Below are 17,500 nucleotides of genomic sequence, written 5' to 3' on the forward strand. Positions count from 1 at the left end.
GACACTCATACCATGTCATCCTATTTGTACCAGAGAGACAAGCAGAGGAAGTAAGAGTTAAGCTCTTTTCTGATTAATGTTCTCAGTTAGGTTAAAAATAGCTCCACAACATGTTTGAAAAATAGTCTTTTTTCCTTGCTGACAACAGGGTCACATACAACTCATATACATAATGCATATTCAGTTTAAAGCTTTCATTATAAATATATAACATAATGCAATATTATATGTGCACACGTACACACACATCTGGTAGCTGTGTGAGAATATATGGATTCAAATGAACTAGATACACTAAGCTTCATTTTATAAATGGCTTTTCTATGCATGAATTGTTGAGTTGTTTTTTTTTTTTTCCTGGTGTTGTAAGTGCCAGAATGTCAGCCTGTTTGTAATTTCCCATTTGTAAATGTGAAACATTAAGCTACTCTCACTACGATGCTGATATTATTTCCGAAAGAAATGCTTTGGTAATGGTCTCTCTTCATATTCACAGAGATGGGTAAGCTGCTTAGAAACTTAGAAAGTACAGTGATGTTTATAATGCTCACGTTGTACACATAGTGATGAAGCTTAGGGCTCCGTGAGTTCTTTATGTCCTATTACAGTTATTGCATGGATGCTGCTTCTAGGGGCAGACTGGCCATCTGCATTATTTTAGAATGTCACAAGAGGGGGGAAGAAAGCTCTCTTTAGACGCTACCTCCAAGATGAAACCTGAAATGCTCAGTGCCAGAAAGAGGTGCCACACATAAAAAGATCACGGTAAGTCTCACACCATCCCTTAGTCATTGTCAGTCAATGAGATCTGGATTAGGCCACAGGAATATGAAGCAAGAGTTGGAGTTCAAATATTAGGTACATGGATTAAATTCTTATTGAAGCACTTCCAGCAAGGGTGGCATTGTCTGATTCCCTGAATAGCTAACCAGTGGTACTGCTTGATCCCATTTACATGAAAACAAGCTCTATTCACAAACCCATTCCAAACCCACATTGTGGTTCAAGCAAAATGCACATGATTACAAGAAGCGGTGATATGTTTATGTTCTTAAATCATTCATATATTCATATATTTACATTCAAACATTCATAAACCTGTGGGCAGTGGGGGAAAGAACTTATTTCCCTGAAGAGACTGTCTCTTACTTCACATCCAAATTTAGCAGCTCAACTAGATTATAAAATAAAGAGGCAACTGTGAAAGCTAGTCATCATTTCAACATTCAGCGTTTTTGACAATGAAAAATAGTTTCATGGTTCAACAGTTCCTAAATAACTTATAAAATGTCAACTCTGAAATAAACAGAAAGAAAAATCAAGGAAGAGTCACACCTGAAAAAGGGTGCTGTTGACAAACATCAAAATATTAGAATATTTAACCACAGGTATAGGAAAAAAACCTGCCTATTAAGTGCCTCAGTTGACTTGTTTAATGTTGAGTTTAATATAAGGATTCCTTTCTGCCAGTGGGCAGTCCAGCCCCGTTCTTGCTGCATTTAGAGCAGCGAGTGATTGTGAATTTTAAGCCTGTCTTTCCAGACTCCTGTTCAATCACAATGCAATCTAAGGTCTGGAAGTAAGATGTTTTCTTATCCAATGAACACTTTCATTCAGTGTTCGACGGCTCTCCAGTTTATTGTAACTGCAAAAATAGAAATGACTCTGTACATTTGAATTCTCAAAAGGCTTAGAAAGCATGTCTGAAATGCTACCTATAGCCTGACCAACCTGCCAAGCAGATGGGCACACAGGACAGTTGGCACATCTGTGTGCCCACAGCCCCAGACTTTGAGAAGGAACAGGAGAGAGTAAATTAGCCTGCACATCTCGCTCACTCTCTCGGCATCTTCCCACTGGCCACACACTGTGACTACTTTTCTCCATCCTTTTTACTTTCCCCTAAATGATGGGAAAAGTTTGGTTTTTTGACTATTTTTGTGAAAATGTTTTTCTTTCCCCTCAAAATCAAATACCATTCCATAGGCTTCAGTTCTTTGTCTTCCAGATGCTGTGATCACCAGTTTTCTAAATCACAACTCTCAGCCCCCTATACTTGGAAAGACCTTTAGCTCAATGTCATCAGCCCTTTCACCTCACACCTGGGAAGACTTGGTCCCTGAAAAAAATATACCAATTGCCCAAGATCTTGCAACTAAGGGCTAGAGCTAAGTGAGATTCAACCATGGCATTGTTCTGAGCTCCCATAAAAATCATTTAATAAATATTGAAAGGGGTCATCCCTCCACTGAAAGTTAAGTCTAAAAACAGTGAATTTCACTTATTACATTTCTCCATGAAAATTGCATACAAGTCTCCCTTTTGTGGTTATTGACAGAGAAATGCCTCCATATGCTCTGCACTAATAAATTTCTCTGGGAGAGGAATTACAGATTCTCCGTGCTCTGCATAAAATTCTGATTCTAAAGGAGGCAATGAAAATGGTCCAGCACCTTTCCTTTGTCAGAAAATCTGTGATTCAGATCAATGAACAAAGCAAGTGTCGCTGCCACCAGCAATGGCATGGAAGGGTGTGTGTGTGTGTGTGTGTGTGTGTGTGTGTGTGTGTGAGTGTTTAAACGGGCAAACTGGACTGTCAATGTATTTTGATCAGTAACTGAAGGGAGAGTTGAAATGGTATCTCCATCCCCATCACTGACCCACTCAGCCTTTTTAAATAGATCCACTTAAGCTACTGCTGTTCTCTGAGCCATTAGGACTTATTTAAGGGGTGAATTTTCAGGAGATTACATATCACTCCCACTAAAACACATTGAAATTGCTCATATGACGTACCCTACAAAGCGTTATAAATTCTGCTTCAGAGCTAAGTAGAAAAGTGAGCTTGCTTGGAATAAAGATCTATTAGGGAACTATGAGAATTACTTTTGGGAAATTTGATTTGGAATGATGAAGTAGATGCCATTACCTTTGAAATAACTGTGTTTGGAATGTGTGCTGTGGCTTAAGCTGCATTTTCCAGTTGCTGTGATGTTAACCTCTTTGTCACCATTACCAACATTAAGTAGAAATGGTGCTTTATAAGAGCATGCCTTAAGCTCATCTGGTAAGGTGCTGTTTATTTTTCTGACAATCTTCCCTGCTCTTCGGACGCACAGGTATAAAGTGAGAAGTCCCTAGTGTAGCTGTTGCTCATCCCAACCAGCCAGGGCTTCTACAGGCCTGAGGAACTGCAGAGGTTGCTTCTTAAAGAGCAAAACCAGAATGTTTTGTTAATAAAACTAAAGGTATCATTACCTCACTAAAGAATATGGTATAGTGTCCTGAAGAGCAAACTTTTAAAAAGACTTAATTACAATTTAATTCCTTTCTCATCAATCCTTTTTGTAGTATTTGAATTAGATATATTCTGGATTCCAAGATATAAGGATACAGTTTTATGAAAGATGAGTGATGATTGCTGGGTAGAAAGGGGTAAGGTTTGCTCCCTTCTGGCATGCTTTCTAATCCATCTGAAAAGGATTCTTTTTCCATTGCTCAAAGCACCCTCTCCATAGAGAATTTTCCACTGAACCTGTGGTGGCCAAAGAAACCACATGTATTGACTTATTGGAAACTTCTCATGAACAGTTCTCTTCTTTCTCAAATGAGAGAATCATCAAAACAGAAGAGAACCTAGTCTTGTGAGACATCCTACCTAAGCAGTGGTTCACCCCCAGCAATGCTGGTAAAGTTGAGTGCATAACCTATTTTAAGATCATTGAAACTAACACTCTATATAAACTTCCTCCATTTCAAGGACTGCAATGACCTACTAGTCAGTTGGCAAGTAACTCTTTGGTGGGCACTGTCAATGAATACAGAATGGAAGCTCCTTGAGAAAGAGAACTTCATCTTATTCGTAGTTCATTCCCAGTGCCTACAAGAGCCCTTTGTATGTCATAGGTACTCAATGATATTTGTGAACTAACATATTATTAATTTGACATCCACTGCAGCCACATAAGTGGGCCTTTGTTAACAAGACCTCACATGAAGTGACTTGCCCAAAGTCACAGAGCAGAAACATCAAACTCAGAGCTCTAATGAGCTTAAACGATGCTCCCCCCTGTCTGAAATGTGGCCACATACAGTGGCCCTCTCTGAGGGAGGACGGTAGTCCTCCTCCTGACAGTCAATACTAAGTGTTAACCCAGAGAAGGACAAGGCAGGGTCCTGGAGCAGGTGGTACTCGCCATGCCACATGAAGAGCAGGGAGGCCAAATCGGAGGGGACTAACCTACGATATTAAGAATAAAAGTGGGGCTTCGCTGGTCCTCATCGAGATGGATGTTATGGATACAAGAGTTCCCCTGAAAAGCCCATGTGTTAGTTAATGTAAGAATGTTCAGAGAAATGATTCGATTGAGCTGTGATCTAATCATTGGGTTAATCCATCCAGTGGACTGATAATTGGGATTACTGGGTGGTTAACTATAGGCAGGTGGAGCGTGGCTGGAGAAGTAGGTCACTGGGGGCGTGCCTTTGGGGATTATGTTTTGTCCCTGGTTCCTTGTGCTTTCTCTCCCTGTTTTCTACTGCCATGAGCTCAGCAATATTCCTCCAGCACACCCATATGCCATGTTGTTCTGCCTCACTGGGGGCTCATATCCATGAAATCTGCTGACCATGGACTGATCCTCTGTAACCATGAGCCCAAAATAAATTTTTCCTACTCTAAATTGTTCTTATCAGCTATTGATTACAGGGATAAAAAGCCAACTAACACAATGATTAAAGCACAAGATGGGGCGGGGGGAGGAGTGTTATTTCTAAGGTATAAGGGATCAGCCACTGTAAGAGGGGAAAGCCAAGATATGGCGGAAAGCTTTTCTACATTGCTTTGCAAAGCAATGCATTTGGACTTGTGTTATGAGTTAAGATGCTTTTTCAAAAGTAGTTCTCTTTTCCCTTAAAAGACATCATTGTCAATTTTTATGAAGTAGAACAGTTTTTTTGGTTTTGGTTTTGGGCTTTGTGTTTGTGTTTTTGGGGCTTTTTGTTTGTTTTTTGCAAAAATATCACCTAGAAGCAACAGCTCTGAAGCTGAAGCTGTGTGTGTCTAAGCCATACACCATTATTATCTTGGCCGTCTCCCCATGCTGCTACTCTGCCCCAGGAGTTAGCCTACCTCTTAGACCACTGTAGCTGCAATGCTTTTCTAATGTTGTAGAAAAGGCAAAACACACACACACATACACACACACACACACACACACACACAAGAAATACTCCCTGACTTCAATAAATTTCAAACCTAGGAGGGATGGCACTTCTGCCACACAGGAAACTGGAAAGAGAACCTCCAATGCTCTACTTCTGGTACTGAGCTCAGAAAACAAAGAGGTCACTGGGAGTGCAGGTACTCTGGATGGCTGATGGCTTCCTGCCACCCTTGCCTAACTCCAGCATCTGATGACTGGCTCCCCTGCCTGAGCTGTCCCTCTTCCTCCTCTGTGCTGGCAGGTTTGGAGTCTGATGAGGGTCTGAACTCTTTTTCCAAAATGCCTTTGAATCTCCCAAAGGAAAGGAACCCTATGTTCTCAAAAGGGCAGAAGGTAGAAGGACAAAAAGAGCCAAATTTCCCACTTCTCAACACTATTGCATTGTGGATTCAATGTCCAATGCATGAATTTGAGTGGAGTGTATTCAAACCACAGGGCCAGGTATGGCTAAATTAACTAATTTGCCGTCTACTGCCAAGTAACCCACACTTGAACCTGGGACCTGCAATTTCAGATACAGAGACTATCTTCCAAACTTCCGCAATAATGCCTGGCAAAGACAGGGTCAGACTAACCCAGCCAAAAGATGACAGAACAACAAAAGTTCTCAAAAGACTGGAAGAGAAAAATGAAATATCACAGTGAACTGGAGAAGAATTAACATGGAGGTCAAGAAAGAAAAATCCAGAGTTACCATGGTTTCTGTGACATATTAGCAAAGCTTTGTTTTTGGAGCCATTCACTCCTAGTGACTGGTTGAGTCTTATATCTTAGTGTTATTCCCAGTCACCAAAACCATTACCCCCTGTCCTGTGGTTTGGATGCAGCGAGGCTGGTGGTTTGTTTTTAGATGACAGTTCCTTAGCATCCTGGGCAGACAGAGGGCCCAGGTCTATGGGATTCTAGGATCTAACAAGGGAAGTATGGACAGTACTTCATCTCTCCCAGATGACACCCACCAAGAACAGTTTAGAAACTGTTCCTTTAACATTAACATATATGGCCCACACATGAGTCCTGGCCCGCAGCATGTGAATGGCTTAGTTTTAGTTGGATAAGGATGACCACTATATCTTCTTTTTAAATTTTGCCCCCCAGCAAACACTTGAATGGAAGGAACCAATTTCTCTCTTTTTAGGATTGGGCAAACACGTGCAATGAGCTTTGTATTTATCACCATTAGTATCATTAGACTTGAAAACCCAGTTTAATCTGGATTCTGCTCTCTTCTCAATGTCAGTCTGTTTCTGGACCAGTACAGAGCCAGCCTTGTTGATGCAATAAAGAGATTACTCCAGCCCATGGTAAGTATGTTTCTATTTTCTCCTGAATACTGGCTACAGAATAATTAGTCTGTGCACAAAGATGGAGAGAGTAATGGAATGGCAGGATTAATGTCATGTAATACTTTAATACTTATTATGTCCAACTTCAATTGGGTCTTCTGATCTATCAGATTCTTTCCTAATCATAAATAGGAAACTTCTTACCCTTGGCCTTCTGATAAGGAACACAGTGGGTAGTAAAATAAATGAAACCGCTTCAAAGATAAGTGTGAGATTATTTTTATCAAAGAATTTCTTGAGTCTTTTCCTTTGATAACCATATCTTCATATTAAAGTAGAAGTATGATATTGAAAGTTTTCTGTTGACTTCTGTCGTTTTTAATCCCTTCAATGGTAACCTTTGTCATTGGGTATTTATTTATCGCACAAAAATACTTTTTTCTTTTTATTTCTGTTTTTACTAAGGAAAAAAAGGACTTTAAGATGAATCTGAACATTAAAAGTTCTTTGCTTTAAAAGGAAACCATTATTTACATATTATAAACATTAGGTCACAATGAAGCCAAGCATGGCATAAAATATTGTGCACATTTTTACATTTATATATCCATTTATGCCTGTGAGTAAATTACAGAGTTTGTATCCACTCTTATTTTGTTGGGCTGTTGTACTAAGCTAGGAGGTCCTGCAGCCTAAACGGAGAGTTAATATACATCTATTTAAAGTAAGAAAACGAGTTTAAAGCTCATGCATTAAAAAAAAAAAAAAAAAATCTTATAAGTATAGAAGACTCTTGCTGTGCCATAGGAATTTAAAATAGGTTAACAATATTAATGTAATCTAAGATAGGAACTCACATTTATCTATGATGACTGCAGTGTGTCTATGTATGTGTTTTCTAAAGTTTTGTTTCTAAAAGTCTTTTTTAAAAGGTTCTAGTCTTCTGACCTCGATGAGACTTATAGACTAATACCTTTCAATCTTTCTTTTATATCTTTTTCACATTGAAGGTTCCCAGAGCAATTTGATAATCATCCTTTGCCTTTCACTGTTGCTTTTTATTTTGTTATCTCTATATAGCTCAGAAACTTTAAATAGACCTCTCAGAGGAGTAACCACAGCTTTGTAAGTGGCAATCAATTCAATTAAATTGGCCTTCTCAATTCCCACAGTGAAGTGGGTAGTAGGCCTGAGGCAGAAAGGGACATGTTCCCAGCTACTGAGGGCTACTGCCTCAATTGAGAAGGCTGCCCAAGTTGAGGGTCAAAGAAAGAATACTGGGCTTCCTCATCACCCATCAGCCTTGGGTGATTCTTTAAGCCTTTGCAAGGCCAAGAGTTTCAGAGAGGGCAATGGGATTGTTGAATGCAAAGGCCTCTCTGAAAATGCATCATAGATAAGTACAGTGCCTTCAAGGACTCCCAGATCTCACACTGCACAAACAGTGCTTCACCCATCACCAACACCCCTTCAAAGCCTATTTGTGGCAAATACTCCATTTTGGAGCAGATTTGCATGGTTTACCTGCCCAAGCTATGAGTAGACCTAAATGCAGATTGGACTGGAATCTCTTGCTGTTCTTCTGGACCCTCTGTTAAACCCAGTCCCCTGCTGTCTGAGGTGTGGATCCACCCAGCTGCCCTCCTACTGACAGCCAATATTTACCTTTAGCCCAGCAAAGGACTAGGCAGGGTCTCTAGCAGGTGGTATTTACTTACGCTATTTGAGGAACAGAAAGGCCAAATCAGGGGCCCACACCAACCTGCAGCAGTAGAAATGGCAGTAGTGGGCATCATGAAGGCCGCTAGTGGGCTAGCAGATACCCAAGCCTACCATGTTTTCTAGCCTAAAGTACATTTGGCCCATTGTCAGAGGGGGGTTTGAGATTGGGATGGTACATGGATTTACTGAAATTACCACCCAGAATCTCATCCCCATTGAGAGGTCTGAGGAGGAAGGGAACATGCATCCCTGGGCCTCCACTCAGACAGACCATGGAGGGTCACGTGGCAGTGAAAAGCTGCAGTTCCACACGCTGTGCTGGTGGGCCAGCAGGGTTTCTTTCCCTTCTTAGTTCTCAGGACTGGTTTTTCTGCTTCCAAGGACGTCCCTAATGGGAAGTCACAGTCCAAGACTAAGATAACATTCAAGGTTTTATAGCATTCTAGTTAGAGCTGGCTTTGGTGTTCTCCTGAGTCTAGAGAGCTCCTCCATGTTTTTGTGGCCCACATTCTGAACACACTATAAATGGCTCACAAGGAAACCAGATAGGGGGCTACACAGATGGATCCCAAGTGCTTGGTGATTCAATGCAAGACACTGCAAATTCAGGGTACTCAGCAGAAATCACAATGCAGCCAACTGCTTCAAGTTTGTAGGTGACCCCAGTATCTGAAGGTCAAGTGTAGTAAATGGAAAGAGTCAGAAAAATCTGCATATAAAACCCAAGTGTGCTCTTACTACCTACCTAGTCTCTAAACCTGAGTTTTTTCACCTGTAAAAAGGCAGGACTAATTCCTACCTTGTATAAAATATTTACATATGTAAATACCAGGCATATACCTGGTGCCCAGGAAGCACTCCAAAATGAGAGCTGGTTCTTTTTTATTGCTGTACCAGCTTGTCAGGGTTCATACAGGAGACACTTGTCCTAAGGTATGCTGGCCTGGCTAGAGGAATTCCAGATCCAGTTTAGCAATGACCAGCTCTGGAACCACCTGTCTTGCCCCATTTTCCTCCATGAAGGGAAAGCAAGGAATTTCATCCAGGCTCTTAGAGAGCTCTGTCAACTGTGAGAGCTTCGGTTCTCCTTGTGAAGAGAGCTCTAGGGGCAGAAAACTTAGGCTCAGATCTGAATGCTGCCACCTACTAGATTCGTCCTCTGGAAGCCTCATTTCTGATCTGTGAAACAAGCAGTAAACAAACCTATGTACAGTGAATGATGGCCTCTGAACAGCTCTCCACACTTAGCTCCTGTTACCCCGCAGAACTTTCTGATTATGGTGAATACAGAATGTAGGGGGCTCTTTCTGAGCATTTTCCTTGGAGAAATGCTGGCAGGAGAGAACACTCTATTTTCCGACATGGACTTTGGGAATTATTGCACATAACTGAGCCTGTAGTATATCTATCCCCTGCCTTTATGTCCCAAATTCCTGTAGTAGGCCCTGCCCTAGTCCCAGGAGGATTGCCTACCTAGAAGCAGGTGACATCTTTTGCTACAGACAGCCCCCACAAGCAATGGGGAGAGAGATGACTACATTGGCAAGAGCAAAATAATTCCACATGAAGGTTCCAGTGACATTCCCTAGGAAGAAGTGAAATCTGCCATCTTGGGGAGTACAGTTGCTTGATTTCTAGATTGAGTAAATCATCTGTTGGTGGAGGTCAGAGGGTCCAGAAGCAAAGAAAGAAGATGGGGTGGGGGGTGTTTCTCTGCTTTCCATATTTATTACAGAGTCATAAGTGAAGGAAGACAAGCAGCCAGAGACAGCTTAGCCATCCACGTGGACTGCTGGCTTGACCCAAGGGCAATGTCAAATCCCAAGGCTAAACTTAGATCCTCAGCCAAGCAGGCCCCTGTGTCTGGTAAGTCATTTTAGGCAGCCCTGAATTTCATCAGGAAATGGCTTGCCACATGCCCCACACTGACACTTTTCTCAACTTGCTGGTTTAAGGAAACCACAAAGATAATTGACTCCTGCTATAATACTACTCACTAGCAAACTTAACAGATTGAAAAGAATAGAATATTAAAAAAGAATGAAATCAGCAAATTTTACTCATTCCAAGAAGCAACCTCTCCCACCCCCATTTTCCCTCTGGTGAATGGTTTCTTGTTGCTCATGATTGATAGGGTGACTCCCTGTCTTCGTGTTCCCTAAAGTCTGTGACAACAGCAATGTCCAATATCAGAGGACCCGAATGTAATTTAAAATCCAGTCACAGCAGCCTGTAGTCCATAAATGACAACCAACAAATGGTATCTACTAATATTGCTCTGAAATGGCTTTGGGTCCAGGGAGGGGAGCCAGGCCAGCGAGGCAGTGTAAGTTCACTCAGAAGCACGAGGAGATGGATGGGGATGCAATATTGATAGCTCTCCAGCTCGTTATCACTGCTGGCCAATTGTCAGCAATTCAGAATTATCACTGTGGAATCCATTTAACCTTCTTCAGCAACTGGCCCTAGCTGACCACCAAATTCCAGGAGTCCTGCCTATATCCAAGGAGTACCATACATGGAAATCGTGGACTCTCATTTTAGAAGAGTAATATCATTTCATGGAGAGAGTTCCTCATCTTTTCTGTGACTCTAACATCTCTGCCCATATCTGTTCAAACATCTGTTTTTTGCTTATCTTAGGGAAATTACCTTGTGTGGGTGGGCTCAGTATGGTGAAACTGTTGAAGGACACTTGTCTGCTTGCCAGGTCAGAGGCCCAGCAAATCCTCACCTGTTCTCAGTGAAAAGCTGTGATCAGCCATACCTAGCTCACACAGTTGTAGGAGTGCTGGTCCTACACTGGTCATTGCAACAGAGAGCCCTTAGATCATTTTGAGGCTCTCAGAGGAGGGGCCCGGCCCTAAGAAGCTCTTGTCTAAGCACCACCGAGGTGTTGATTCAGACACAAGGTAGGCTTTAGGAATTTAGAATCTGGTTGTGGAGATGCAACATGTATACAGGTAGAACACACAGACAGTGCAAAATATGAGTCTTCCAGTTTACTAGATAGAATGTGAGATGCTCAAAGGTTTGGACTCAGTCTTCAGTCAACAAATATTTGTTGAGCAACTACTGTCTGCCTGGCACTGGGCTCAAGAATGTGGGGTAGTGATATAAATATGAATGAGGAGGACTGCGAGACTCCAAGCATAGCACAGATCAGATTAATACAGGAGCTACCAGGAATTCAAAGATGCCATGGCAGTACTAAGAAAGAGGTACCAGGAGACAGAATGATGAAGTGCTTTGGAGGTTTCCCTAAGAGGCAGCTTCTCTGGGCTTCAGCCTTGAGTAGTCAGAAGGATGTTCTAAGCCTCAGAAGAAGAGGAAAGAAGTAGCCACCCTGGTGGTGGGTACAGAGCTCACATGTGTGGAGTGTTATAGAGCATGGAACCAAGGAGAAATTTTATCTCCCTGGAGTATAAGAGAGTCTGTCTGAGCTGGTATAGTGGTGCACGCCTGTAATCCCAGTGACTCAGGAGGCCCCAAGAACTTAACAAGACCCTATCTCAAAATAAAAAAATAAAAATAAAAAGGGCTGGGAATATGGCTCAGTGGTAAAGTGTCCCTGGATTCAATCCCCAATACGAGAGAGAGAGAGAGAGAGAGAGAGAGAGAGAGAAGAGAGACAGAGAAAGATAGAATGTCTTGTTTGGGGGTTAGCATTAGTGAGGGACAGGAAGTGAGGTTACCGCTAGTTTGAGTACCATTGTATAAGAGGCTAAGAACACTATAATAAGAAACTGGGTTTTATCATGACTAACGAAAAGCCACTAAACATTGGTGAACAATGGTGTTATCAGATATGAGTTCTAGAAAGATCACTCTGGCCACAGAATGGAGATTGGATTGGAGTACAGGAGAGCTTGAAGTCACCAAGGGTGACTCCTCAGGGTCCAGCATGGACCCACCTTCTAATTGGAGCTCATGTAGACCTGATGACAGCAAAGGAGATATTGAATGGATATTCATTAAGAGATTCATCCAGGACATGTTTGCGGACTGCCTCTCAGTGCTAGACACTCTGCCGGGTATGGGCCTGGGGATGGAGTAAGAGACAATGTGATCCCGCCCTGAAGGAGATCACCATCCAGTGAGAGAGAGAAGCAAGTAAGTAGCTTCCCAGCAGTGTGGGAGGGCAGAGCAGAGGTGTGCAACCCACGGAGACAGAGAGCTAAGTGGGGCAGGAGGCACTGTGGTGGAGGCCAGAAGAGGTCAGCAAATGCTTCATAGGAGCATGATGTCTAGTCTGGGTGCTGAGGGATGAATAAGAGTTCACCATGCAGACAAAATACTGGAGGTACGAGGAGCATTCTACTCCAAGGAAATGTTTGCATGTTTAAAGACAAAGGGGTGAAAAAAAGAACATACCAAGGGGCTGTGGTTACTTTGACCCAAGGTGAGCATAAGAACAGCAGGAAATCCTCATGTAGTAGGACAGGCACATGGAGCTTTGTCTATCATCCCAAGAAGACGGGACCCACGTCAGTCATTTTCAACCCCTACTTAAATGGCAAAACCCTTCCGTCAAAAAAAGTTTAGCCAGCATCTCAAAGAGATAAAAGTGGGGGCTGGGGTTCTGCTCAGTGATAGAGCACATGCCTACCACCCACAAGGCCCTAGGTTCAATCCTTAGTACTCCCTCTCAAAAAAAAAGTGAAGCAGCTTTAGTTAAATGGGATGTAAAACAAACAAAGGAAAAAAACTAGTACTTCCAGTCCTGGTCCTTTTGTCCCTCCAGGTCTCCCCTGAAGCAATTCAGGATTCACCTGGAGACAATGTATGGTAGGGGGGTATGGAATTGAAAATTCTTGAAAGGCAATGCTTTTTTTCCTGGGTCTCCATCTTCATTTTGAAAGCTATGGGTATGAAAGTGGTCAGAATCTAGGAGGTACTCAGCTCCATGTCTGAGTATGTGGGTGTGTGCGGTGTGTTTGATAGGTGATGCCCTGGGAATCAAGGGTTTGAGATCGAGGATATCGGGTTCCATTTTAGACAGACTGAGTTAAAGGTGGCTTGAGAATATCCATACACAGGGATGAGCAGGCACTTGGAACTATGGGTGTGGGCCCTGGACAATGGCGAATGGTGTGGTTACAAACTTGGGAGTTATTGATGTATAAGTGATAGCTGAAGTCACAGACCTCAGTACAATTGCCTAGAATATAAAATGTGAAGAAACAGTAGGTAGTGGTCCCCAGACCACTACCTGGGGGGAGGTGGGCCAAGAGAAGACAGGAAAGGAGACTGAGAGAGATGGTAGGAGAGGAAGCAGGCAGTGACTCAGAAACCAGGCAAAGAAACAGAAAATGAGCATCAGCTCAAATATGTTATTGGTGTTTAATAATTAGTTGCTTAGAAATGAAAAAGGAATAAAGGCATTTCACGAGCATAGCATATTTCTTTAAAATGAACCTGAAGCATATCTATTTTTTTTTCAGATGTATACACCCTATATATGTGAGTATAGAGTAGACTAGCAAAATAACAACAACTGAAATCACAATGTAAACAGTATCATTGTTGTTTAGTGGTACTTCTCTCTCTTCTCTCCAGGGGTAAATGAATTCCCTCAAATTTCTGCACATCAGTCAAATTTTTACATTCAATTGAGTGTTCATTCTGAGTTTAAAATGATTCCGTGACTGAATGCTTAGAAAGTTGTGCTTTGGTAAATTGAAAATAATTTTTCTAAAGTGATGGGCTAATTTGAAATCTATATTCTTTTTCTTGGGTTGATTTTTTTTTTTCAGCCTAAATTGTAAGGTGCATTTCTCGGGTTGCATGGCTTCACAGATGAAGTGCCCTGCTCCCCTGGAGACACTGGTGGGCCTCTAAAGCCATTTATTACTGTGTGGGGCAGGGGCTGCACGCAGTAGGGCTCAGTAGGTGTTTATTAAATAAATGGATGATGTGCTACTTTCTATCCTAAATATTAATCCACATCTCAAAAGCATCTGTATTCAACAAAACAAAAAAGTAAACAACTTAACACTCATAACTGAGCTATTACAGATTAAAACTTCCCCTTGCTCTTTCTCTTTCTTGTGGGAAGAGGATTGGGTACAGATTACTGCCCTCTGACATGCCACCATAGCAGCTGACTCTGGGAAAGCTTCTTGGAGAAATCTTTTTAAAAAGATTTAAGCAATAGAATGAGGCCGTCAAATTCCCAAAGACTTGTATTTTTCAAATTTCCCAACATCTGGATTTAGTTTAGTCTCTCAACAAATGTTGCCTGAGTGCCTACTACATGCTAGGCACCAGGAAATTCAGTGAATAAGCATTAGCAGATGCTGTTGTCATGGAGAGTGCATTCCAGCCAGAGGAGAGCATTAACAAACAAGGATGTAAGCGTGTCCCTGGTGATAAGTGCTAAGAACAAGAACAAAGCCCACAGAAGGGGTGGAGAGCTTGGGGTCGGGTGGGGCTTCTGTTCTAGATACCTTGGTTAGGGAAGGAGAGATAAACTGAGCCCTAGGAAAGAAATGTTTGGGCAGAGAGTGCTGCAGTGGGCTTAGTTATGGTCCCCTTAACCTTTCACCCCAACTCAGGGGTAAGTGGGAAGTGGGGGTCATTGTGCTTTGTGAATGTAAACATCAGCCCAACCAAGAAACCTGTCGCCCTGTAAACGTTATGATATGTAGCTTAGATAATAGCTGGAAAAATAACTCTTCAATTGTAACTAGAAGACAATCTTTGCAGGTGACTTTAAAATGAAACAACTTCCATTATTCAAAAATCCAGAGTGGCAACCAGCTCTTAGAAACGACTAAAATGACCTACTGGTATTCCTTCCTTTTTTTTTTTTTATTTAATGGAGACTTTTGCTCTCCTGCTGAGACCATGTATTATATCTAGTTTCACATAAAAATGAATTTTTGCTGCTAAGTTTGAAAACTGCCTGAAAATAGCAATTAATTTTGGAAAAGCTGACAGAAACATAAGTGTAGTGGCATGATTGGTGCTGCTATAATTATGTGCCTGAGTGTGTACATGTCTGTGTAAACAGAGTATGAAAACACTCTTTATGTCCAGGACAGTATATCAGTGCCTTTTATTTCAGGTGAATGAGGGAGAAAGAAATGATGGAATTTTTATAGCACTTTTGGGTGGTCTGGATTTTTCTAATCTGACATCTGTACTCTCTTGTTTTTCAAATTATTTTCACATTCACCACCTCATTTGCTCCTCACAAGTTGCTGGAGGGAAGAAAAAAGAAAAGGCAGGGGAGCTTTGTTCTTTTCATTTGATGGATGACAAAACTCAGTGGGTCCGCTAGGAGGGCCTAAGGAGTAGATTGGGCTATGTCATCTCCAAGGTACCTTCTAGCTCAACAGTTCAATGACTTTTGATGATTCTGTTTGATTGTCCTTGGGCGCTGCAGCTGTTTAATGGTAGAGACTCCCTTTAAATCCAGGATCCTTTTGACCACACAGTTCCTCCTTATTTTCTTCAAACCCTTCACTGCTCGATTAATCATCTGCAAAATGGAAGGTCTACGGTACAACATTGTGGAGAAGATCACTGAGGGGACCAAGGGGAGGGATTGTGAAGCACCTTGCGCGGTCGGTGGTCGCTGTCATTATCATCATCATCATCACCACCACCACCACCACCATCACTGTTAGTAATAAGGAGACAATGTAACATAGCAGAAAGAGCTTAGTGTTGAAATGGGAGGATGAGCTTCTAATCGTTTACTGGTTGTGTCACCTTGCCAATTATCCACCCTTTCCGAGCATCCTATGAAATGGACCTGAGAATACCTGCGGTGGAGGGTGGTATAGACTAAAGGAGACGCCATGTGTCTGGATGCTTAGCCCATGGTCTCATACATTCCAGTTGCCCAATAAATGACCCATAAGTATGAGTGATAATCTTTCAAAAGGAACAGATATTTTTTCATGATTCCTTCAAAACTAAAGTGGCATTTCACAGAAGTAAAATGTAACTTAGAATTAACAGAAGCAAGCAGCCATCTTTTTTAAAAAAGTAGGAAGAAAATAAGGTTCAGAAGTTTGACTGCTCTGTGTACATGTGGTGGGGAGGAACCGCACATACCAGTAGTTAGCAGATAGTCATTATGGAGTTCCATGTCAGATGGCCTTCTAAGATCCAGTGTGTATTTTATTCTAGTCCTCCACTCTCCTCACTGCAACAGTCTAAAAAGATTGTGTGGTGATTTAGATCAGCCTGTTTACCCTCATTGCACCACATTCTTTGAAAAGCAGCCTTTCAGTGGCTGTGATGAACTACTTTCCTATAGTGATGACCATTATGAGGGATTCAATGAAGTTAGAAACTAAAAGCCTGTCACCTTGTGTCTCTAGCAAGAGAGTCATGAAAAAGGCTGGTGACAGGACAGAAATGTGAAAGCGCTCCAGTAGGGATTGTGGTTACTCCTCCCTTTGGACAATTTCTTGGTTCTGAATTTTCAGGGCATAGTAAATTAACATTTATAGGCATCTGTGGCCACATGCTTTGGAGCTTTGTTGGTGGGTGCAAAGGAGTCACAGGTGAGTGGGTCTGTCCCAGATCTAGTCAGTGGTTTAAACCATCAGACCTGAGATAGTGTGTATTGTTCAGAATGCTAACTTTCAATCACATTTTGTTTATTATGTGCATTGTTTTAAAAGTATAAAACACAGCAACTGGCCATTTGAATGTGAAATATCTATATCTCTATATATGTATTTTTTTCCTTGTTTGATGTATAGCTATCCTTGAAATTGTCCTTGAATGCCCATCCTGTGTGGATATCTCTAGAACAATTGAGTTTCCCTCAGAGAAGTATGTTAAGTGCTTTGACCAATGTCTGTTATGTTTTGTTGCCTTCCAGTTTTAAAATGCGTGAATTTCTATTTTAATGTTCTAGGGAAAAGCAATGGTGTTCGCCCCACACCGAGGGAATACTTTAAACCAGTTTTGCAATCTAGCTGAAAAAGCTGGTTTCTCTCTCCAAAGACATGAAAATTATGATGAACACATTTCAAACTTCCACTCCAAGGTTAGTTTTCTGCTTGTGTTAGATAACACTTTAATCCGCATTGCATTTTGAAGAGATCATAGTCTTTTTGGCAGGTAACCTAAATATTTGATTAAAGTACTCCTTAGGTGTGTTGCTTCTGAACAGCTATTTGTATCTGATTATTTTGTGTGGTAAAGCCATCTTTTATCTTTGCATGTCTAGAAGGATTTTACAGAAACCGTTCCTGTTTACTCCTTTCTCTGAAACAAACTAATCTTTTCATTCATAATAGA

The 17,500-nt window shown here is 41.6% G+C and overlaps 1 protein-coding gene across 1 annotated transcript in view; it reads left to right on the top strand.

The window, feature by feature from the left end:
- Camkmt (calmodulin-lysine N-methyltransferase) overlaps positions 1–17,500 on the top strand; it is a 388,519-nt gene that overhangs the window by 364,970 nt on the left and 6,049 nt on the right. The window contains exons 9-10 of the mRNA XM_076833434.1: positions 6,466–6,529; positions 17,115–17,246. Of these exons, the coding sequence (XP_076689549.1) occupies positions 6,466–6,529; positions 17,115–17,246 (196 nt within the window). The remainder of the gene's footprint in view (positions 1–6,465; positions 6,530–17,114; positions 17,247–17,500) is intronic.

Source organism: Callospermophilus lateralis, chromosome 14 (assembly GCF_048772815.1).
Source record: "Callospermophilus lateralis isolate mCalLat2 chromosome 14, mCalLat2.hap1, whole genome shotgun sequence".
In the NCBI taxonomy this organism is placed as follows: domain Eukaryota; kingdom Metazoa; phylum Chordata; class Mammalia; order Rodentia; family Sciuridae; genus Callospermophilus; species Callospermophilus lateralis.